At 38.9% G+C, this 24,908-nt stretch overlaps 1 protein-coding gene across 4 annotated transcripts in view; it reads left to right on the plus strand.

Moving 5' to 3' along the window:
- Positions 1 to 24,908, plus strand: part of FAT3 (FAT atypical cadherin 3) — a gene marked incomplete at both ends in the record, with an annotated part of 325,298 nt that overhangs the window by 229,075 nt on the left and 71,315 nt on the right. For all 4 annotated transcript variants that reach the window (XM_084300861.1, XM_084300863.1, XM_084300862.1 and 1 more), the window contains 4 exons: positions 4,256 to 4,395; positions 14,485 to 14,760; positions 16,347 to 16,557; positions 19,398 to 23,471. In XM_084300861.1, the coding sequence (XP_084156987.1) occupies positions 4,256 to 4,395; positions 14,485 to 14,760; positions 16,347 to 16,557; positions 19,398 to 23,471 (4,701 nt within the window). The remainder of the gene's footprint in view (positions 1 to 4,255; positions 4,396 to 14,484; positions 14,761 to 16,346; positions 16,558 to 19,397; positions 23,472 to 24,908) is intronic.

A 24,908-nucleotide genomic window follows, 5' to 3' on the forward strand; every position in this document is an offset into this window, starting at 1 on the left:
TTTGATAACATCTGGAATTGGCTACAGTTATACTGGAAAATCCTATATAAATGACAACATGCTTTCAGATAACATAAAAATCTCCTAGTTATGGAAATTTACTGCTTCCACAGTTTATGCAAGAGCATAAAGATCAATCTCGAGAAAGTAAGGGTAGAAATCATATCATTTCACTTTAGATGTCCGAAGTATAGACATAAATATCCATGCTAGCTGTCTTTGGGAGTCTTAATAGTCAATTAGAGAAACAAAACACTTTCTGGATTAATTTATAACATCCAAACACAATATGCAGTCTCACCTAAAGATGACATTGCAACTAGATGTGGATTTTTCCCACCTTAAGGGTTTCAGTTTATCAGGGTATTTTAAGGGAATTCTTTAATCTGTATTGAAGATGTATCAATATTACATCTTAGCCTGCAGTGTATTGGCAACAACAGCCAATTTCTCTTAAGTCATTCAGTGTTAAAATGTCTTAGGACAACGAGTAGCCACTTTGCCCATTCAGTTAACTTGCCTTTTTTATCACTGATTTTCCTAAAGTGCCCAAGGAACTCACAGTGTTTGATCTTCAGTTGAAATATTTCTTTCCTAATGCAATTGCAAGCACATTAGCAAAGACAGTTTCTACATATCTTGTATTTGAAAGCAGGTTTTACTAGATAATAAAAAGGAAAGCATGTGCCATGTGCTAGAAAATGGAATAAGTAATATAAATTCACATTAATAAAACTGAACAGATGAACAAAATTTCATCATCCTTAGCCTGCTTTCATCCTAAGATTGTGATCAAAGAAATTGTTAAATGGTCAATAGTAACACTGGTAAAACTGATACTGCTGAAGTTTACAGCAATGCAAATACACTTGCATCAAAAGGATTTGGAGTTACACAGCAGCATGCTTTTGAAAACTGGCCTCAGAATACTCAGTACTCCAGAAATGTGTAACGCTGACACCTCCTCAGCTGTCACCTCTTACAGCCTCAGCCCTCTGTCCTCGATGTGAGCACATTTTGGAAGAAAGTTGCTTCCCATGCAATTCCCAGAATAGTTCAGCTGGACTAGTTTTTAATAGAAAAATCCTGTTGTTTTTTTAATATGACTCCTCTCTGTCTATACACTTTCAGCACCCGTCTTCCAAATATAATTCTGTTGAGTGCTTCTCTGGGGTCTTCAAACAGGCCTTACACATACTTTACACATCTATTAAGACTTATAGTTTAGCATTTATGCCTAATTCAATAATTATACTTCAGTGTAACTTCAAAATAATTCATCATATGAGGTTCTGTTTTGAGGGTATGTCAAGGCTGAGGAGCAGTACAAAGTATTTCCAGACCATCCCTAGTACTTTAGATGAGCAGCAGGACACAATATACCAGGCCAGAAGAGAAGTTATTCCCAGAAGTTCAACCATTTGGCAAGTTCTTCATTGCCAACAGCTGACTGTGGTCTATTAAAGTGTACCACGCTGAATAAAATATAAATCAGTATTTCACTCCAGAAGATATAATAACCACAGATCTCACAATGGGTTGTTCTTTGACCCATCCCTGACTCAGTTTTGATGCAGTTTCTGCATTGTTTAATAGAAGATGAATCAATATGGAATAAAGTGCATTGCCTGGTTAGTTACAAGTATAGGCTAGAGTGGGGTGGCTGGTGCCCAAGATTTATTTGTTTATCTCTAGACTATTTTGAAAGATGTCTATACCATATAAAAAAAAAATCACGTGATTTCATGATTTATTCAGTTCATATTTTATGGGAAGAGTATACTACATTTTGTGAAAGTGTTTTTAAGAAGTTGGGGTATTTGCAATACACATACAGTGCCTTCCACACCTTGCAATAAGCCAATAGAAGAAGGGCATTTGAAACATTTATTGTTAATCCTTCCATTTTCCTTCTTGGAACTTTTAAAGGCAGGGTTTCTTTGGACATGTATGCCAGTTGATAGCATATAATTTTTGAGTGCTTATTAAGATGGTTATTATGCATCTTGAAGTATAGGCTTTCATTTTGTTTTCATGGTTATCAGTATGAAACATTCTCTTTGTAAAGTGCCTACTGTCCCAAGGCTAGCTTCATTTCAGCAGAGATTTCCTCGCAAGAATCTCAAACTCTCTTCTTCAAAGGATGCTTTTTCAGCATTACTTTTCATGGTACAGTTTTTCTCAAGTAAATCAATTTAAAACATTAATTGGGAGATGACATCTTTTTTCTGCCAGACTAACTTTAATAATAATAATAATAATAATAATAATAATAATAATAATAATAATAATAATAATAATAATAATAAAATGAACATATGATCAATGTCCAAATACTTCAGTATTGCTTAAATGTCAAGGACAATTACTTTTCTTTCCTAGTGTCAAATAATTTTAAACATATATATATATATATAACAGTCAAGAAAAAATATGCAACTTGGGCTTGCAGAAGGAGGTTAGGGAATAAGCAATGTTTCTATGCTCCATAAATCACAGCAGATCCAGTGTCAGTATTTTCCTGGAGAACCACAACAGCATCTGTTAGGCTCAGAGCTATAAATATGTATATACATATATTCAGCATAGGGAAGCCTGATGTCAAGTCTGAAATGATCATATTTGGATTTTTTTCAAAGGGCAGAAGTTCACTGGTTCTGTCTTTCTTTTGCATAGATCACCTGTTCTCTTATTCCTTCCCCCCTATTCTTCTCACCTTACCTGAATGGCCTCCAAGGCAGATACGGACAAAGCAGTGCTTCTTCTAGCTTACTCTTTCTTTGAAGTAACTTGAGCAAAAGGGAGAGAGAAGTGAAGGTTTCTCCATGTTAAGGTATTTAGGGGCTGCAATTTCATTCTGCTCACCTGCAGTTATTCCTCTAAATCGGAAAATTCTTGGAATCCCAAAGCCTTTCTCCTCTCACTAAATGCATGACTATTTCTGAGAATAAGTCCAGTTATTGATCAGCAAACCATGCAGATACAGGACTTGAAGGCAGAGCAAGGAAAACTGTCCCCTCCTCTTCTCTGTCTCCAGCCCTAAAATGAGAGACATTTTGTGATAATACAGCAGGTACAATATATATATACATATTTATTTTGCATAAGAACTAAGTCAGTGGAATGGAGATGTCTTTCTACCTGTGGATCTAATGCCAAGACAGCAGCTCTTACACAAGTTTTATTGCCAGTGGGACTTGAAAGCATTTTACCACTTTGCAGAACTGGATTGTCAGAGTCTGTAGCTAGTGGCATTGCATTGCTGTGTGATGAATATACCTTAAGAGTTCGTTTGTCAGCAGTGTTGTGTTCCACCTCTTCCTGTCCCCAGCCTCCAAAAATTACAGACTCAACTCATAATAAATTTCACTTTAGAGTTGAGTGAGTAAGAAGCAGCTTAGCAGCAGGGAGTGTATGCTTTACTTTTGAACATAATGAGTGGTTCTAATTTATAAACTATAGCTGTGGCTGAGAAATCCTGTAACCCTTTAATCTCAAATTATTTATGGCTTTCTCCTACTTTTTAATAGATTTTTTTCTTTTACTGTTTTTTTTCTTTTACCTGAGACTCAGGAGGGTTTTTTCACTGCTGCATCATTCAGTGTGTGACAGGATAAGGGGATATTAGTTTCAGAACAGTGCTTTGTGAGGGTTTTTTTAATGGAAAGGAATTTATGATGTGTATCCTGTCAGATCTATTTAAATAATTCCTAAAAGACTAGTAGAATGTGACCTTTGCTGCCAGTAATTTTCATTGTCCTTGAAATTAACATAACAAATCTCTATTTGCATTTTTTAAATTTATTATAATTGTAATTTTTAGACTCAATGGTCTTCGCACCCACAAGCATCAGTGAGAAATTCCTGAAAATAAAATTTGTGGAACAAAACCATCTTAAAATGATTTTTATACAAAAAGATTATTGTGCTTGTTCATTACTCAAACTGCAAGGGCAACATCTTACGGGCTTATAGCCATTGCATTCTTTTTATAGACTCAGTTATGGTTCACTTAAATATACAGCTAGATTTTTTTCTTGCAGTGCATTTTAATGATATCTGCTTTCCAATATACAAACTGTGCTTTGAAATATAAATGAGTTACGAACAAAGAAATATCAGTAGATGTACTGTGTATGCTAAGGCAAGCCATTAAGATGGATGCCAGTAAACAGATATGCCCACTTGTAGGAACATTTGCAATGGAAATTTTCCAGAGATGGCTAATTTAATTGTATTTTTGTGCAACAATTAGGAGGGAATTACGATAGTTCTTTCGACGCGGAGAAGGGAGTGGGCACTATTGTCATTGCAAAACCCTTGGATGCAGAGCAGAGGTCAATATATAATATGACTGTGGAAGTCACCGATGGAACAAACATTGCCACGACACAGGTAGAATATCACATTCATTTTCTGGCAAGTTTTTCATTTTTTAGTGGAATGTATATGCTATAAAAATTAATAACTTTGCCATTCAACTAAAACCTCATCCTTTGAGACCACTGTTAACTAATGGAGGGGATATTTTTCAGAGGCTTTCCGTCTGGTTGTAAAGAATGGACTGGTGAATGCTTCAAAGTGGTATTTCTCCTTTTGTCCTCTTCGTGCTCACATAAAAGTAATTTGCCTTCCTCCAGCTGAGGGAGTCCCTATCACCAGCAGCAATGATAGATTTTGACAATTGTATCACCACATAATGGTCCAAAATACAACAGTGCTTCTGTGATGTTGGGGAATATTGCTATTGATTGTATTAAAAGGAATTTATACCTCTCATCCTCCCAAGACCCAAATGTGTGACACCAAATCAATTGTTCAGAGACAAAATTGTTCAGAGGGGACACTTAAAGTTTAAAGGATCTCTCCTTTTAATGTCACTGTCTGTGATTACATTGTCTTTTGGGGGACAGCCCCAGTCAACCCTTTAAAACCAGTCTTTCTGATCAGGGTCAGTGCCTTTCAGCAATTAAAAAGGCCAGATAAATGTGAAGGACTAGGATAATGCTGGCTCTGCCACATCCCTGGGGGAGATCCTGACACACAGCTTGGGTGTCTGATCAGTAGGAACCAGTTTGAGGAAGGTGGTTGGACATTTGACTAATTTGCACCACTCTGGAATCGGGACATGATGACACAGGGACATGACACTGGGACTAGGACTTCTCGGTCCAGGCAGTGCTGGGATGACTCCAAAACCCAATAATAGGTGGAGTTGTGGGGTATGGGTTAGTTAGAGCCTGAAATCCTACATCAGAATTAGTGTCCAAGTGTAAAGTCTGCTATAGCCTGAATATTATTTGACACAGGGAGAGACACATACTTGCTTGTACAAGACACCTGTGTGCAGTCTTGAATCCCAGTTTAAATATGGTTTATAAAGGAAATTAAAAAAAAAATAGGGTTGTGACATTGTTTGTTACATGATAATGCAGAAAGAAAGCCTGAACATTTTTTATTTATATAGATACATACACTTACAGGTAGATTCTTCTGTCTTACCTTGCCTTTGTGCTCAAAAGGTTCAGATATAGATCTGTATGCACTGAGTTGCAACACTGACGTTCCTAAGAGAGCGTTAAATCACTGAGTGCTTTCTGAATCCAAATTCTTGTTTATAACCAACCCTAAAATCTCTATCTAATTATCCCTATCTGATAACTTCTCCTGATAATCCAGTCTTGATAAAAAAACATCAGTTGAGAGTAAGTTCAGTGGCAGGAAATCTACTATTTTCCCTGTTAGTTTAAGTAATTAATTGCCTCTCGGCCGAAAACATTCCTTATTTTTTAACTTGATTATATCTGGCCTGTATTCCCTGTTATGCCTTTCTCTGCTCGATTAAAGAGCTCTTTAAAAACCAGTATTTTCTCCCCAGGAAGGCACTTACACAGAGCAGTCAATTCACCTCCCAGTCTTCTGGCAGACAAGTGCAGGAGAATGACTGACCTCTTTACGTTCTCTTTCCATAAGGCTGTTTCTTCAGCCCTCAAGTAATTTCTTGTTTTGTTTTGTTTTGTTTTTTCAGTCTTGGCGACATTCTCAGGCCACATTTCAGAAGTGGGGCGTTGAATCCCTAGGCCAACAGTTATTTCTTGCAAACATATCAGCCAAACAAGTATTAAAAAGCAGGGGGAATTTCAAACATGCTGGATGCAAATAATTTGTATTTTCCTGGATATTGTGTTTCTTGTTTTTGCTGCTTATGATTTAATAAAATGACCCCTGTGACAGTCCTCAAAAGCTATTTGATGAAAACCCTACATTTTTAATTAAAACATATGGTAAAAACATATTTCAGCAAAGCTGTTGCATTCTAAAAGAAGCCTCAACATTCTTTGTAACAGTGATGTGACCTATTTTAAAAATGTAAGATAGTGATCTAAGATTGCAATAGCATAGCATTTGATAATCAGTGATGGGTACAAGCCCTCCTTCCCTCCACTTCCTTCTCTTTACATGGTTACTGTTTGGGGATTTAATTGTGGCCTGAACGACATCTGAGAATTTGTTTCTTTGACTGTTCACAGCAGAGATTTCAAAAGCAATCATTATCTCTAACCTGCCAGAACGATGGCCTGCCTAATTATCCCTCCATGCTACAAAACTTTCAGACTGTATTTTTGACTGTACTTCAGAGCCTTTGGTGACCTTATTCGTCATCATTTCCTTTTAGAAAAAAAATACAAAAAACTGATAAGTAATGTCATAGCAAGTGTCATAGAAAGTGTCAAAAAAGCATCTGCTCATGGCTGTCAGTGGCCTTGTTTGAGTTCCGGTAAAATGACCTTGGAATTATTTTGTCTCATGTGCACAGCACCACCTGCATTTCTAACTATAGCTGCAAAAAGATACAGTAGAAGAGGAAGTGGTAGGAAAGCAAATGTATAAATTCATCCACTTGTACAGCAATCAAATAATACAAAGCCCCCCAAAAGCGCAGTGGTTCATTGTGAAGCAGCTGATCATCAGCGTGCCAAATGGAACAGTCTTGCTTTTTATTCCACCGCACCTGTTCCCCTTTATCTCTTTCTGGCCTTTTGTCTGTTACGCAGTTGGAGGTGGCAAAATACAGCGTAAAAATGCCAAAGATTTTTGCTTCAGTAACATGATCCCTGGCACGGTCTTCAGCAATGCTCCTGCACGCCTTGGATTCTGATAAACTGTTTGCTTCCTTCGTGCCTTACTGCACACATGGTTCACTGCTCTACCATCAGAGGAAGGAAACGATTTTGATTTAAAAGCTACATCTGTTGTATTAACAGTTTGCTGTTGTGAAAAGAGGTGAAGAGAACATAAGGAACATTAAAAAAAAAAAAAAATCACCAATTTCCTTTGTAAGCAAAGGTGTAATCGGTTTGGGAGCGATTAGCAGAAAGGAATGCAAGCTCCCAGGTGAGAAGCACAGCAGCAGGACTTGTTGAGCTGCTGCCTCTCACCGTGCTGCCATGCTCCGAGCACGGTGGTGATGGGGGAGGATGAAGAAATGTTGACTAGTTTGATTTATATATTTGGAGTGTGGGTTCAAAGCTTCTGTCAGGTTGATTAACTTCTAGGAAGGCTAAGTCAGGAATAAGCCGCGGAGAGCTTTTGTATTTTTTTTTTCCCCTTAGCTTAATTCATCATTGCTCAAGGCCACATGGTAATTTATGAAAGGCTGAACATGTACATTGGCCCTAAATCCCTGCGAAACATGATTCCTGCAGCTGCCAGGCGAGCTGTTGGCCTTGAGGAGGGGATGGGGGGACAGGGCTTCTGTTTTCCACATGCTGGCGAAAACTGGGACCACATCTTTCTGGAGCAGCCTGCTCTTTGCCACCAGCAGGGTGGGAGGGGGCCTTTTGTCCTTGCACAAGCAGAGAGAGGAACCTCCAGCAAGAAACCAGTGTAATGGTATGTAATGGTATCTAAACACCCATTCCTGCCAGAATATTGACTTACTTTGACTAAGTGGCATCAGAGATTCTCTTGGTCATGCCTCAGGTTTATACCAAAATTTCTGCTGTTGGTTTTCTTTTTCTCCACTGGACAGCTCACATCCTTTACTTCCAAGCATAGCATAGGAATAGTGTTTTTTTTTTAATAATGCATACTGCTAAAATACCCACAAAAGTACAGCACACTGGGAAACGATCATCTAAGTGATGATATCTTTCACTTTAATGGAGAATCTTGTACTAGCAGGCAATTATTTTTTGAAGAACAAACTCCTGGAGTCACAATATTATACATAAAAAGGCAGTCTTCTTTCATATATTTCCTTGCCTCCTCCTTGTTTCTCATCATCCTAGCACTCAAAAAAAGATGCTTTAAAGCATGAAGCCTGATGCTTCCAAGCTAGCAGGCAAAAAATGCCTCAGTTTCAGTTACTACAAACCTTCTCACTATTTGCTGGTGAAGGCAGTTCACCTAGTGTGGGCACTCAGAGGGGAACATATACTTCCCCCTGAGTGTTTGTAGATCAATACATGGTCACTTGCAGTGCCTTCAACGTGAACCAACGAGGCTGAAAGAGCAGGAGGGAGAAGTTACCACTCATTGCCCCTCCTGTCTCTCCTTGCAAAAGGTTGTGGAATTTTATTCGTTCTGCTGCTGTGGATTGACCTTTAGCTGCAAGTTTCAGGATAGCAAACTTGCTCTCACCTGTCAGAAAACATTTTTTTTATAAGGTGTTGTGTTTTTTTTTACAACAAGGAGCTGATCAGTCGCACTGAGTGAAGGTGGTTCTTTTAACTAAACTGTGAAAAGTGCTACTTAGAGGACTGTGACCACTAAGTAGATAAGACATCAGAACACAAGGGGCATTTTTACGGTGACATTTGGCCCTTTGGTGAGTCTGCAGCTGTTAAACAAGTTTAAGCCCTCAGAAAAGTCGAAATTCAGCATTTTTGCACACACATCTCCAGCAGAGTGGGAATATGCCAAGATGTCGACTGCTTCTGAATAAATCGCTCCTCCGAAGACAGACACCTTGAGCAGTGCCCTTGCAGACAGTGGATCCTTATAGGATGACGAAGAAGATGTGGTGTTTCCATTCAATTTTTTACTTCTGCTCAGTTGAATGCTTCTTCCAAGCTAGAGGTATCCTAATCCTACTTTTTTTCTGACCCATCCAGCAATCTCAGCACTGGCTTGCCTGGGAAACAAAGATTTTTTCCCCCCTATTTTAATACAACACAAGGAGCACGGTAAAGTATAAATAACAAGCCATTGAAGTTCACAGGGAAACTGTTTGCATTTTTATGTTAAGGTTGGGGCTTGGAGAGAGAAAAACTTGTCAGGAAGTAGCAAATAAAGCTGTGTGGTAACACTGTTGAAAGCAATATTAAATCAAAATAGGTTTTCAAAAACCCGTACAAAAGCGTAACCTGAGTTTACGCAATTCAGGCGCTTAATAGGTTGTATTACAACACTGTGCCCAGACCAAGCAATTAGCCAAGCAGATTCTTCCAGCTTCAAATGTCTATAAAGCAGCTCCTGGCATGTATCCAGTCTTCACTCAAATACGTTTGTGCCTAAACCAAAGGTATTTGTGATGGGCAACATTAAAAACAGCTTTGGAGAGACTTCCTGCATTAGGTTTTGTTCTGCCTTGATTTGATTGTATTTCTCTAGGCCTTTCACTTACCATTTTGAATACAAAATCTTCGCAAATGGTCTGAGTGTTACTTTGCCTAATTTGTAAGCTTGGAGGCCCGTGAATCCTTTATTTGAAACTTGCTTTAACTGTGGGAAATAGGAAGTGAGCGGGGAGAAGCAGATCTTTTATAGTGAGGCGCTGGTTCGGACTATAAATTAGGCCGTGCACAATGGACGCAGCAATCGGCAAGCCTGCCTTTCTGGAGCCCGCCATGTACTGGAACAGATCCGAGCTTTCAAGGAGAACTGGGCAGAGACTGCTTTGCTGCAGGTTTACTTTATGAGCTTGGAAAAAAAAAAAAAAAAAAAAAGACTCGCAGCTAATGTTTATCTGTGGAAAGTGTTTTAGTGTTTTAGGACCTTGCATAGTCCGCAGCAAGAGGAATCCCTACTTAGCAGCAAACAAACAGCAAGCATTTCCATTTGTCACCTTCTGAAGATGCTGTTATAGCCTGTCTTGGCTTTTGCAGAATGGGTATTGTCACAGCTCAACACTTGGGCACCTACGGAATAATAAATGATATTTATGTAACACAGTTCATTCTAGTCTTATATTCCATTTGGAAATAAATCTGAAGGAAATATGAAAGTACACATACGCTGTGAGTCTTTGAGTGCCTTCGGTAGGATAAGACTTGATTTTAGGTGTTTTTTTGAAAGACATGTTCCAGGCTGGTTAAAGCTCAAAGCTTCAAGGAGCAGAGTCACGGCCCTTGTAAAGTCAGTGGGAAATTTGCCAGTAGTACCAAGATGTTATGTCCAAGTTTGGCAGCCATTAAATGAATTTGAGTAACTTTTCCTCATATTAACGATCTGGTGGAATTGAGCTTGCTCAGTCTCACATATGTTTGTAGGATCTGATTTTCTATGAGCCTGGTGTTCGTGTCAATGTAACATTTGTCCTTTATTAAAAGAAAAGATTTTCCCCTCTTTTTAAATAACACCTTACTAGAAGTCATGCTGCCCTGGCAGGAAATTTCTGCATAGGAAAGTGGGATTTTAAAATGAACTAATAAAAAGTGGGGTGGCTGAAAAATAAACCTAAGAATGTAACCCTGAACTTCTTCCCCGCTTTTACTTCTCACATGGCTTTGTTAAATCATTTAGTCTTTCTGCCAGGCAGTATTTTCATGTGTACAGGATGAGGATAATAATAGTCACTTGCTCTGCCAAAATGCTATAAGGACTGAAGGACTAATATCTACTCTAAATGGCCCTTAAGTTCCATTTTATTTGATGTTATTTGTTTTCAGGTAGATCCTAAGACTGTCAAATTCTGAAGAACATAGAGTTACTTTTTTTTTCCATAGCTGAAAGGTTTGCCAGAACACTGTAATCAGTAGTCACTTACATAGTCTGATTTCCTTGTGTCACAAGGAAGATTTACTCCCACCCCAGCCCCCGGCGAGGAGAGACCATAACCTTAAAATCACAGTTGACTCGCAGGGATTTTGAGGGACAGCTGACGAAAATAAGAAATGCTCTAACTCTGTTTTGATAGAAGAAATTATGAATCAGTAACGACCTCTTTATTCATTAGCATCTCTAACCCACTGTTTCATCTCCAGATGGAAGTGGCTGTTGAAACACAGAGTATGTAATAAATAATGTGTATTGCAACGTGGATCACTTGACAAATCACTAAAATGCTGTCATCTCTAGGTAGTAAACCGCCTGCCACTTAAACAGGCACTTGATCAGTTTTACAGTAGGCAGGAAGTGAAATAATAGTAATAATAATAATAATAATAATAATAATAATAATAATAATAATAATAATAATAATAATAATAATAAAGTTCTGTTCTTGAAACTATCAAAACAACATTGCACATAGTTCCCTGTGAGTTTGCTGAACACAGTTTGATGACCTCATTTTTAATCTTTCCCCTTTACCCATTCCACTCTGCAGGCACCATCACGATCGCTATCTTTGTGTCAAGACATTATCTTATGCCTTTTTCAGTGGGAAGAAGTGCTGCTTCATGAATTCACACTGTATTTTCTGTAGCCTCATGGCTTAAGCCTGGTCTCTGACGGTGATGCAGTCCTACCCTCTTTAGCTTACACAGTCTTGTAAAGGCATAAATCACAGAGCCATGGCTTGCACAGTCACGGTGCAAGCTTTGTGGTAGATAAAGTTTTATGCCTTTCTCTGCTTTCATAATTTGCCAGAATGAGCCCAAAATGCACCAGTTATAATGGGAAGTGAGCCCCACACTGGGGTGGTCGCACACCACACAGTAACAAAACAGCACATTGCTGCTCTAGCAGTACCTCTAAGACATTTTGCTGTGTATCTCTACCTTTTTTTTTCTTTTTTTTTTTTTTTCCCACAGAATAGTTTGAGCTTGCACACAGCAATGTTAAAAACAAAGTCACACATAGGAGCCTGTCCCCCAGATGGCAGCTTACTTGCTCAAAGTAGACCGTGCTGTAATAGCATCTGCCGAATCAAAATTGCAGTGTTTTCCAGCAAAACCATCTGAAAAGTTTTTCCTTCTTTGTTAGAATATATAAAACAATATATAACAGAGCTTTTGGCCACCAATTAAAAGTAAAATTAAATGTGTTTTTTGTTGTCTGTATTAGCAATGCAGCAGTAAGATAATTTGCCCATGTTACAGTGGGACTTGCCAAGAACTCAGGGTATCAAAACTGCTCGAGAAGGTGCCTTTAAATGCTAAAAACCAATAATCATATTGTCCCAAGCTCAGATTGCCTCAATGTCCCTTCCTTACACTAACAAAAGTTGTTCAGCACTGGCTCTGTGTCCCATTAGAGTAGAAATGGAGGCTTATTTTTCCCTGAGTCTTTCTTTCATATATTTCAACTCATTTCTTTACATCCTTTTCAGATGTGGGTTTTTTTGATTGTTTGTTTTCTTCTGAGTCAGGTCAGAAACATGCCTTGATATATTGTATAGCAACGATAAAAATATAAAAAGCTTTGTAACTTTTCATCATTATTATAGTCCCAGCAACGTATGTTTTCACCCCATTTTTATTGCTATCTGTCCAAGACTGAAGCATTACTTAATATAGGTTTCTCCCTGCTTCACTCTGGCGTACCATAATCTGCTGAAAATTAAATTGTATGGAATGCACAGTTGAAGTTCTATGCCATTTAACTTACAGAACATTTTATTTCAGCTGTCTTTTAAACAGTTCCCAGGCTAGTTCATTATGACTGCTGCTTACAATTCCTCATGTTCCTTCTGGTAATGTGTTCTGCAAACCTTTCCAAGATCAGGGAAATCTAAAGTTTCATTTCTCTCTGAGGCCAACATCTGTTTGTGCAATATTGTAGTAAAAGTATAAGTGTATTTTTCTTCCGTTAAGAATGTATGGGTTTACAGGGCTTGATCAAGCAAAGTAATAAAGTATATTCTTAAAAATGAGCCAGGTACTTTCCAGAGCAACCAAGAAAATATTATGAGAGATGAGTCAAGTCATCTAATCTTCAGGAAGAGTCCTGGGCACAGCCTTTCCCATGCAGTTCATTGGACTATTTGACATTTCAAATTTTTTGAATAAAAAGATTGTTTCACTTCCTTCATTATAAAATCAGGTGTGTTTTCATGGGCATATTCTGCAAAGGATACTTTTTGTTTTCAGTACTGAAAAAGAGGCAACTCTTTGCATTGCATCTTTCAGTATTAGATTCTTTTTCAAGGGTTTTGCTGCTGTGCCACCCAAAGTAACCTACAGCTTAGAGAGTCTGGAAAGCAAATTTTCACCACTATGTGACTCCTCCAGTTGTGAAAAACACAAAACCTCATCAGAGCCACACACATATGACATTGCATAATGTAACTGTCCAAAGTCAAAACTTGGAAAATAGTGATTCTTATTAGTTACCAGTTATTTCTTATTAGTTACCAGGGACAGCTTGTGATGCATTGAGATGGGTGTAGTATGCACCAACAACATTATTCTGGCTGCCTTTCCCCTCTCTGCATTTCTTTAAGGGTTAGTACCTAAGGTTTAAGACATGCTTGAAGCCAGTGGCATAGTGTTCATTCACATTCTTAGCAGCAGTCTTGCCATTCATAAACTGCAATGGAAAGGAAATGAGTAGGTGTTCAAGGGGAAATTGTGTTAGTTGGCAATAAAGACAAGCATCACCGGCAAAGGAAGAGCAAAGGTGAAACCATAAAAATAATCCCTCTTTGGCACCAGTACCTTGAGGTTATCTGTCCTGGACAGTGTGGGGTGGGCCAGCACCGTCGTGGCAGGGTGATTCCTGGTCTGTCCTCATCAAGTCTTACCTGACATTAGCCTGGGATGTAACAACAACTTGGAGTCTCCACTGATGGCATGGTTTGATAGTGCTAGTATGCCCCAACACAATATGCGGGGCAGAGAACAATGCAGGATTTATACTCATAGGATTTATACTCTTGATTGTATAAAAGATGGATTTTAGTAACTTGAAAAGGATTCTTTTCTTGCCTTACTAACAGTGAGGGGAAAAGGAAATCCCATAATAGCTGCAGAAGTCTCTTGTAACTAGCGCACTTGTAAGGGACAACAGAACCATTACTATTTACCATTGCAGGAGTATTTGCCAATCTGTAGATATGGAAAATCTCTCACATGGACTTCTTTATCAGCCTCCAAGTAGATATTGTAATCAGGAACATTTTGCCACCGAAGTCATATCCTTACTATTTGTTTTGATCTGAACAGTAAGTATTTTCCATTAAATGATGGTTCTCAGTCCCACCATACAGCAACGTAACATCATCAGCCATCTAAAGTAAATTACATTTCTTCAGGTGCCTGTTCAGCAGTCTGACTAGACTTCAATAACTCCAAATGTTTTTTCTTTTATTAACTGTAGGTTCTTATCAAAGTGTTGGATAACAATGATAATGGCCCAGAATTCTCTCAACCAAGTTATGATGTCACCATCTCAGAGGATATCCTCCCTGACACTGAAATTCTGCAAATTGAAGCCATAGACAGAGATGAAAAACATAAGCTGAGCTACACTATTCACAGCAGCATCGATGCAGTCAGTGTGAGAAAATTCAGAATTGATCCCAGCACTGGGGTTCTCTATACTGCTGAGAGATTAGACCATGAAGCTCAAGATAAGCACATCCTTAATGTCATGGTAAGAATGCAATATTCACTTGGCTCAAGACACAATCACTGATGTTTCAGGTGCAAACATGCCTCACTCTTTGCCTGAGCAAAGTACTTCCGCTGCAGTAAATAGTCATTAATTTCATCCTGCCTGCCCTGCTGTGTATTTATTTTACCTTTTTATTTGGACTTCTATGAATCTTACAGTCAATTCATTGTATCTAATATGAAATGATTTGCCATCTCAAGGGAGAGCAAGCAGGAATTTATTTAATCTCTTGGCATCTGGTCTTCTCACTCAAGGTAATTTTCAGAGTTTCTGAAGTGAGGCTGAAAGTTATTTGAGAAGTTATTCACAGGGAGATAACGGCTTTCTTGCCATACAGAATGCTACAGCCCTTCTGAATACAAGCCTCATTTATAGTTTACTTCTACGGACGTATTTCAGTACATAAACTGTTTATATAAATACAGTTTTCAGCTACATTTTCCAAATGTTTGGGTATGCAGGGAAAATTAATTACCATTTTTTGCTCCGTATGCCTAGATACAGAACATAAGTGTCTCAGTTTTCAAGTGAAGGTTGTATATTGTGAAGTGGAGGTTAATAAAAACAAAAAAAATCTGTCTTCGTTTAAACATTGTAGTCTGCTATTTTCTTTAAATACCCAATAGCCCTGCAGAGAAGTTCTGTAAAGGAACTTCTCACAACATATTAGGTACAGGAACAGCTTTGGGTGGGAGAGCCCAAGATTTGAGAGCTGCTGGGAGACACAGTGAGCAGGAGCTGAGCAGGGTTGGAGCACACTGTGTAAAAAGCTGCAAGCTCTTTTGTGAGCAGGATTAGAAATAAATATAAATTGAACCACAGAGGGTTTCACTTCTCAGTGCTTTTGTTTGATCTCTACCTGATGGAGTAGGTTTTTTTGCCCTGTGTATCAGGAACCGAATTTCAGGGCTGCTGGCAGGATTGTCAGTGTACAGAGATCTTTAGTATGGAGTTGAGAGAGGGGCAATAAATGATGCTAACACTGAGAGTGCTTAACAATTTTTAAGATTATTCCTAGTCTGATTGCTACTGTTATCATCATATTCAAAATGGAATGTACATATATAATGCTGAAAGAGTCCATTGGCAGATACGAGTGCTCAATGACTCGACTCAATGACCTGACTGATGACAGTGGGTAAAATTTTCTGTAGTTCTTTGAAAGGAGCAGTGTGCAAGGCATGTTTGCCACTAGGCTGTAAAGTGGGGAGAGTTAGCATAAGGGCATGACCACATAACATGTATAGAAAAAAAAAAAAAAAAAAAAAAAAGGTATGTGTTGCAATCCGAAAACTGAATTTAAGATGTCATATGGTTGCTATTCCAAAAATGCATGCCACAATATTTACTTACCATTCATTTTTTCACAATTGAAAAAAAAAAGTCTCAGAGCTCTTGTTTTTCATATGTGATTGTGGTTCAGACTGCAGGTTCTTTGGATCAAATGTAATTTATTATTACTTTGTATTCAACTGAACTGAAAGCATTACTAGCACTCAGATAACTAAAATTTGTGAAGTTTTAGAAAATGGATACCAATAGTGTATCATGCACCTCTTCCATAGGTTCGAGATCAAGAATTCCCTTACAGAAGAAACCTGGCCAGAGTCATCATAAATGTGGAAGACTCCAACGACCACAGCCCATACTTCACCAGCCCACTCTACGAAGCCTCAGTATTTGAATCAGCAGCTATTGGATCAGCAGTTTTGCAAGTCACGGCTTTGGACAAAGATAAAGGAGAAAATGCAGAGCTTATCTACACTATTGAAGCAGGTTAGGACAGAGGCTGAAAATGTGGCATCAGCCCTGAATCTCATTGACGTTCACTAGGTGGCTACTGAGCCTTTTACCTCTAAGTCATTCCTTCAAAAACATCATGGAAAATAGTTATTGAAAGCTGCTGATAGAGACAGTTTTCAGGTTGTTGGCTTCAGTCTAGTGCCTAGTGATCCTCCATAAACCAATGCCACAACAGCTGGTACAACCTGGCATCTTTGCCAATATTAGGATCAGAGGAGCATGGAGACTAAAAATTTCTGCCAGCAAAGCCATAGTTGTTTAGAGGCACAATGGCTCTTGAAACAACTGTATGTCAACAGAAGCCTAAGGGAAGCCATAGTGATATCAGAATAAAATTGCTTTTGCTGTTAAGCCTCATATATTTATATTCACCATATAAACTGAAACAGCAAAAGCATCTCTCTGTCAGTATAACAGCAAGGTCATGGGAAATTCACATTATCTATGCTACACGCACAAGCAAATGCAACTTTCTCTGGCTCGTATGAATCTGAAGTTAGGCATTATCTCTAAGTTAAACCATTAGCCTATATCCAAGACGGGTGCCTGGAAAAGAGGGGAGGAAGTGGAAATTTGTAACCTTTGGAGTTTTTATTGTTTTAATGTTTTACACATACCCAGACAGGACAGCATTGTATATTGCAGAACAAACCCTGAGTAGACCACACAGCTTCCTGGGGCAGTGTTGTATTTCAAGCCTGTTAGCAGCTTTTTCTTGGCAACTTGTTCCTATGATGGGCTCCAACCCAATCACTCTTAGGTGCCACCACAATGTAAGAAGCCCTCTGACATGCTAGGAGTATGGCTTTATTCCACTGGTAATAGAACACACGATGCAGATAAAAAAAAAAAAAAAAAAAAAAAAAGCAAAGATTAGAAAGGTTGTTTTGGCTATTAGATGATTCTTTTTCAGTCTGCGTGTTTTTTTCTTTCTTACAGGCTCTCTCTCCTATTACAGCCTTTTGCTGTTTCATCGAGTTCTCTCTGCAGTGTCAGACTTCAAACTTCCATTTATTATAAGCCATGCACTCCCGCAGTTTCATTATCCACAGATGTTCAAATCCCAGATGCATCAAAATTCAGCCTTTTGCTGCTGTATGATCCATAAAATCTGTGCAGTTAAGGATACTAATTTTAACTGCAGCATTCAAATAGTATACAGCCCCTTCATTCAGGGGAATTACTTACATCACCTTACATGTGAAGAGAGCAAATGGTAGAGAAAGTAAGTTTTGTTTAATTTCATAGCAGATTCCTAAGGGAGAAGAATGAGCTCTGGCCTTACGTAAGGCAATCAGTGGCTACAAATCTTTTGTATTAGCAAGCACTGACAAAACAACTACAGCAGCATTTGTAGTGTCTGCAAGTGGGACAAATACTGTGTTCTTTATGAGAATTTGTAGCTCTGGCAGAACCTCAGCTCCTCAGTGAATAGCACAATTTTTGTTTTATCTAGTCAAGTAAACTTTACTGATCTGAAAGGATTGATATAAATAGAAAGCTACTACCAGTATTGAACTACATACAGTACTACGTGGCTTAAATTAGCCTCCAAGTACCAGAATTTACAGCAGATAGTGAATTGCATCTATAAAATAATATACATTAACTCACTTCATTTAGGATTCTATGTGTTTGGTATTTCAGCTACAATCCTCATATTTATTTCTTTGTGCACAGCACCTGTAGCAATCACCACTCAAAAAAATATCTGTTTATCACCAGTTTCATGAGACATATTTCTCTTCACTTCATGGATGGATTGGAAGTAGTTCTACATTTTAGAGTATAAACTACCACAATATCAGAAACATGTTATAATGATTGGAATCGCTGTAACTCAGTACATGCTGTATATTTTTAGAATCAAATTCTGAAAAAGAGTCTGTATGCTTATTCATGCCATATATGCACATAATGTCCTCTTTCAAGCAGACACTCAAGAAACCAGCAAATACTGATTGCTTAATAAAAGCAACTCTAATTACAGGATAGGGATACATAGCAATAGATGTGAATCTGTCTTGCTAAAGAAGAGGTAGGCAATGCAGCTATATAAAAAGGAAAAAGACAAAAAAAAAAAAAAAAGGACCCCAAAGAAGGTCCATGATCCAAACTTGCTGTTTTCACCTTTGTGCAGTGATATCCCTGCTTGCATGTTATACCAGACATTTCATGACATTTTCTTCTAAATCTCATTCATCTAGATTCATCCTCCTCAGAGATCGTATGATAAACCTTTGTGCCACAAGATACTTTAATCTCTTTTCTATGCTATTTGTTCAGTTTTATTTTTCTAAATGCCACTTTAACCTTTTTATATTCAGTTCTTTGAGTCTTGAACTACTGTAATCTTCTCTACGGTTGCTTAATATCCCCTTCAATTAAGAGACTGAGTTGTTATCCATTTGTCATGTAATTGGCTTGTTAGCCTCTGATCTAGTTTCATTGCCTTAGGTGTACATGTATTTGACTAACTCCCATAATTTAGGGATGCTTTTTCCTAGTTTGGTGGTAGTAATATACATGCACCACATGCTCAAATGTTGACACTGAGAATCAAGGTAATAAACAGCAGCATCTGAGTCTTTGAAAGTTTGAACACCTGCACTGCCTACTGGGATGGCCTGATTTTCAGAAAGAAAGACTAAAAGGCCCTTTATAATTATTTTATATTTGTTTGCTGTTTTGTTGTTGTTTGTTTTTGTTTTAAATAATTGTCGTTGACAAATTGCAGATAATTTCCCTTTATTAATTATCATTTAAATGCATTGTATTTCATTTATAATTTTCTTGCAATGTTTCCATTTTAGGAAATACAGGAAACACATTCAAGATCGAACCAGTTTTAGGGATCATTACATTACTGAAGGAGCCAGACTTAACCACAATGGGACAGTTTGTTCTGTCGGTTAAAGTGGCTGACCAAGGTTCTCCACCACTTTCTGCAACAGCAATTGTACGGATATCTGTGACAATGGCAGATAACTCCCACCCTAAGTTCACTCTCAAAGAATACCAAGCTGAGATTAATGAAAACATGGATATTGGTACTTCTGTCATCTCTCTTTCTGCAATCAGTCAGTCCACGTTAGTTTATGAGGTTAAAGATGGGAATGTGGATGGAGTCTTCACTATAAACCCATATTCTGGAGTCATCACCAGTCAAAAGACCCTTGATTATGAACGTGCTTCCTCTTATCAGCTCATTGTACAGGCAACAAATATGGCAGGGATGGCATCAAATGCCACTGTGAACATTCAGATTGTTGATGAAAATGATAACCCACCAGTTTTTCTCTTCTCTCAGTACTCAGGCAGCATAAGCGAAGCTGCTCCTGTAAATAGCATAGTCCGAAGTGCAAATAACAGCCCCCTTGTGATACGTGCCACTGATGCTGACAGCAACCAGAATGCTTTGCTCGTCTACCAAATCGTTGAATCTACTGCAAAAAAGTACTTCACAGTAGATTCCAGCACAGGTGCAATTAGAACCATTGCAAATTTAGATCATGAAACAATAGCCCACTTCCACTTCCATGTGCATGTTAGAGACAGTGGCAATCCTCAGCTTACAGCAGAGAGCCCTGTTGAAGTAACCATTGAGGTAACTGATGTCAATGACAACCCACCAGTCTTCAGCCAGGCAGTATTTGAGACTGTCCTGCTTCTGCCCACATATGTTGGTGTTGAGGTTCTCAAAGTCAAGGCTACAGACCCAGATTCAGAGATCCCTCCTGAACTCACATATAGTCTAATTGAAGGCAATCTGGACCATTTTTTGATTGATTCAAGCACAGGAATACTCACAATTAAAAACAATAGCCTCTCCAAAGACCATTATATGCTAATAGTGAGAGTATCTGATGGGAAATTTTATAGCACTGCTATGGTGACAATAATGGTAAAAGAAGCCATGGATAGCGGGCTTCATTTCACACAAAATTTTTATTCCACGTCTATCTCAGAAAACACCACCAATATCACAAAGATCGCTGTGGTAAATGCTGTTGGTAACCGTCTTAATGAGCCCTTGAAATATAGCATATTAAACCCAGGAAACAAATTTAAAATCAAACCCACATCAGGAGTCATTCAGACGACTGGCATACCCTTTGACCGAGAAGAACAAGAGCTGTATGAGTTGGTGGTGGAAGCAAGCCGTGAACTAGATCACCTTCGTGTTGCTCGAGTGGTCGTGAGGGTTTACATTGAAGACATAAACGACAACGCACCAGTGTTTGTAGGCCTTCCATACTACGCTGCTGTGCAAGTTGATGCTGAGCCTGGTACCTTGATATATCGAGTGACAGCTATTGATAAAGATAAGGATGAAAATGGTGATGTGTCATATCTTCTGAAGGAAGATTATGGACATTTTGAAATTGATAGGGGAACTGGTAGTGTCACCCTCAAAGAAGCCTTCAATTCTGACTTATCTAATATAGAGTATTTAGTTGTCATTCTTGCAAAAGATGGTGGCAACCCATCACTGTCTGCTTCAGTAGAGCTCCCCATTACTATTGTTAACAAAGCAATGCCTGTGTTTGACAAGCCCTTCTATACAGCTTCTGTAAATGAAGATATAGAAATTCACACACCAATTTTAAGCATAAATGCAACCAGTCCAGAAGGCCAGGGAATCATTTATATCATTGTCGATGGAGATCCTTACAATCAGTTTAATATTGACTTTGATACCGGAGTTCTGAGTGTCATCAGCCCACTGGACTATGAAATAAATTCTCTTTTTAAGCTAATGGTGCGAGCCAGCGATGCTCTCACTGGTGCTCGAGCTGAGGTCACTGTGGACTTGATTGTTAATGATGTGAACGATAACCCTCCAGTTTTTGATCAGTCAGCTTATAATGCTACTTTATCTGAAGCATCTTTGATTGGGACTCCTGTATTGCAGGTTGTTGCTACTGATGCTGACTCTGACAATAACAAAATTGTGCAGTATCAGATAGTCCAGGACACCTTTAACAGCACAGATTATTTCCATATAGACAGCACAAGTGGCCTAATTCTGACAGCACGTATGTTGGATCATGAACTCATACAGCAGTGCAGCTTGAAAGTCAGAGCAACTGATAATGGGTTCCCACCACTTAGCAGTGAAGTTCTTGTAAGTATCTCAATAACAGACATGAATGACAACCCTCCAATTTTCAACCAGCTAATATATGAATCGTATGTGAGTGAACTGGCACCTCGGGGTCATTTTGTGACTTGCGTCCAAGCCTCAGATGCTGACAGCTCTGATTTTGACAGACTGGAGTACAGCATCCTATCAGGAAACGATCGGACCAGTTTTATTATGGATAGCAAGAGTGGTGTAATCACCCTTTCCAACCATCGGAAGCAACGAATGGAGCCCATGTACAGCCTAAATGTCTCTGTCTCAGATGGGTTGTTCACCAGCACAGCCCAGGTGCATATACAGATCCTTGGGGCCAACCTCTACAGCCCTGTGTTTTCACAGAGTGTTTATGTTGCAGAGGTTAGAGAAAATGCAGCTCCTGGAACTAAGGTACTTCATGTGAAGGCCACAGATGGGGATTCAGGTGTATATGGCCAGATAAGCTACTCCATAATAAATGACTTTGCCAAGGACCGATTTTTGATTGATAACAATGGCCAGATTCTGACAACTGAGCGACTAGACCGGGAGAACCTGCTGGAAAGTGACATTGGTATATTTCTGAGAGCACTTGATGGGGGTGGCAGGACTACATTTTGCACTGTGAGAGTGATAGTAGTGGATGAGAATGACAACGCTCCCCAGTTTATGACGGTTGAATACAGAGCAAGCGTCAAAGCAGATGTTGGGAAGGGTTACTTGGTGACCCAAGTGCAAGCAGTAGATCCAGATGATGGAGCCAATTCCAGAATTACCTATTCTCTTTATAGCGAGGCCTCAGTTTCAGTAGCTGATCTGCTTGAAATAGATCCAGACAATGGATGGATGGTCACCAAGGGTAGCTTTAACCAACTGAAAAACACAGTTCTGTCATTCTTTGTCAAAGCAGTTGATGGTGGCATTCCTGTAAAGCACTCCCTCATTCCTGTCTACATCCATGTTTTACCTCCAGAAACCATTTTACCTTCCTTTTCCCAACCCCAGTATTCTTTCACCATAGCAGAAGATACCCTCATAGGCAGTACTATTGACATTGTTCATGTTACACCTAATCAGGGTGCTTTGTACACCACAGTTAATGGTGAGCTGTCAGAAAACAACAAAGATGGTGTGTTCATCATAGAACAAGACACGGGACTCTTAAAACTGGATAAGAGACTTGACCATGAGACAAATTCTGCATTTCACTTTAAAGTTGCAGCTACCATTCAGTTGGACAAAGTGGACATTGTGTTGACAGTGGATGTGGAGGTGAAGGTGTTGGATATAAATGACAACAAGCCCATATTTGAAACAGTAAGCTATGATGCTATAATAATGGAAGGGATGCCCGTAGGAACCAAACTTATGCAAGTTAAAGCGGTTGATGCAGACTCAAGTGCAAATGGGCAGGTCACCTATACACTCGCATTGGAATCAGAGCTGGAGAAGATCACAGAAGCTTTCACCATTGATAGCAACAGTGGCTGGATTAGCACACTGAAGGATCTGGACCATGAAAAAGATCCTGCTTTCACTTTTGCAGTGGTGGCCTCAGATCTAGGGGAAGCCTTATCCTTGTCATCAACCACCTTGGTCTCAGTCACTGTGACAGACATAAATGATAACGCACCTGTCTTTGAGCATGAGGTCTACAGAGGATCAGTGAAGGAGAGTGATGCTCCAGGGGAAGTTGTGGCTGTACTTAGCACCTGGGATGAAGATACATCTGATGTCAACCGGCAGGTTAGCTACCATATTACAGGTAAGAAACGGCAAGCATGCTTTCTTCCCAAAAACAGCTTTACTGAAGAACTGTGCATGTGTCCAGTTTTAAGGAGAAAAATTATCAAGGGTTTCAGCTAAGTTATCACTGTGACTCAGACAAATGCATCTCCCTTCAATTTTTTTTTCTTTAGTTTGGACAGACTTTTGCAGCAACTAGCAAAGCTGAGAAGGGAAGGGAATGTGTGTTTGTGTTTGTGTCAGTCTGTGTCTGTCCAGGTGATTCTCTCTCTAACTTCCCAGAATAATTCTTCATGATTTGCTGCAGTGCAATGTAACATGAACCATCAACCCATCATAATTAATATATCAGCTTGGAAAATATCATGACAATGTTCCAGCCAAGGGAAGAAGAACTTTTCATTCTTAAGGAGAAAATCTTCACACTTCCAAGCATTAAATTTTTTGGAATAGCCTTTTTCTTTTTGAGAGAGGAGAGTGCATGTAGGAACCATTTCAAAATAGCACTATTTAAGAAAACTGCACATTGGAGCAACCTTGGAACAAGATGGGGATACAATTTCTTATCAGCCCAGATTTCTGGCTGGTGAAATGGTAATCCATTCTGAAGAACCAGTTAGCTGCCATGCATTGCTATATACAGCATGTGGCAATTTCAATTGCATTACTAACATATTTTTCAAAGTGTGGTAACATTGCTCTTTCCTTCTTTTCCCCAAGATTCAGGATAGATTTTGTGTGAGTTTATTGTGAGTGATGGGGTGCTGCAGTTATTTTTCTGCCTACAGCTTGCATTGTCCAATAGATTTTTTTTAGGGAAAAACTTCGTCACTCCCTCTAAACTTCACAGTCCAAGAGCCAATACTAAGTACACAGTAATAGCCAGATTATTGGGCAAGTTCACATATATCTCATTGGATAGGATTAGAATTACACAAGACTGCACACAAGTAGAAGGCAATGGGCAAAAATGAAAAGTCTGACAACTCACAGGACAACAGTTTGTTTATTTTGCTCTGGAGTACAAGACTTCTACTTCTATGTTGGCTATTAAATTGGAAATGTTTGTGGGATGGTTTATAGAGACAAGTGGGATGTTCCAGTAATCTACAGAGTGCCCATGTTATGCATCTGAAGTAGCATCATTTTCAAAGGAGCCAGAGATTCATAGTTTCCATAAAAGCCTAGATTCAGTTTGAAGGCTTGCAAAAGCTAGTGTGTCTGTAGTGCGACATGTTGTAGGATACTAGAATTAGAGGCAAAAATTAGGCTTGTGAGTAAAGCACAGGATTTGAAGGCTGTAAACAAGGTGCATTATCTGGTGCCTCAGTTTCCACATGTCTAAAACTAAATAAGTAGTGCTTCACCTTAGTGATTTTGTAATATTTGAAGCAATTTGTAATATTAAGTATTTGAGATGCCAGTATATAAAGTGCTATAGGAAATGCAAACCCTT

The sequence above is a fragment of the Netta rufina genome (genome assembly GCF_964035555.1).
Source record: "Netta rufina genome assembly, chromosome: 1".
NCBI lineage: Eukaryota > Metazoa > Chordata > Aves > Anseriformes > Anatidae > Netta > Netta rufina.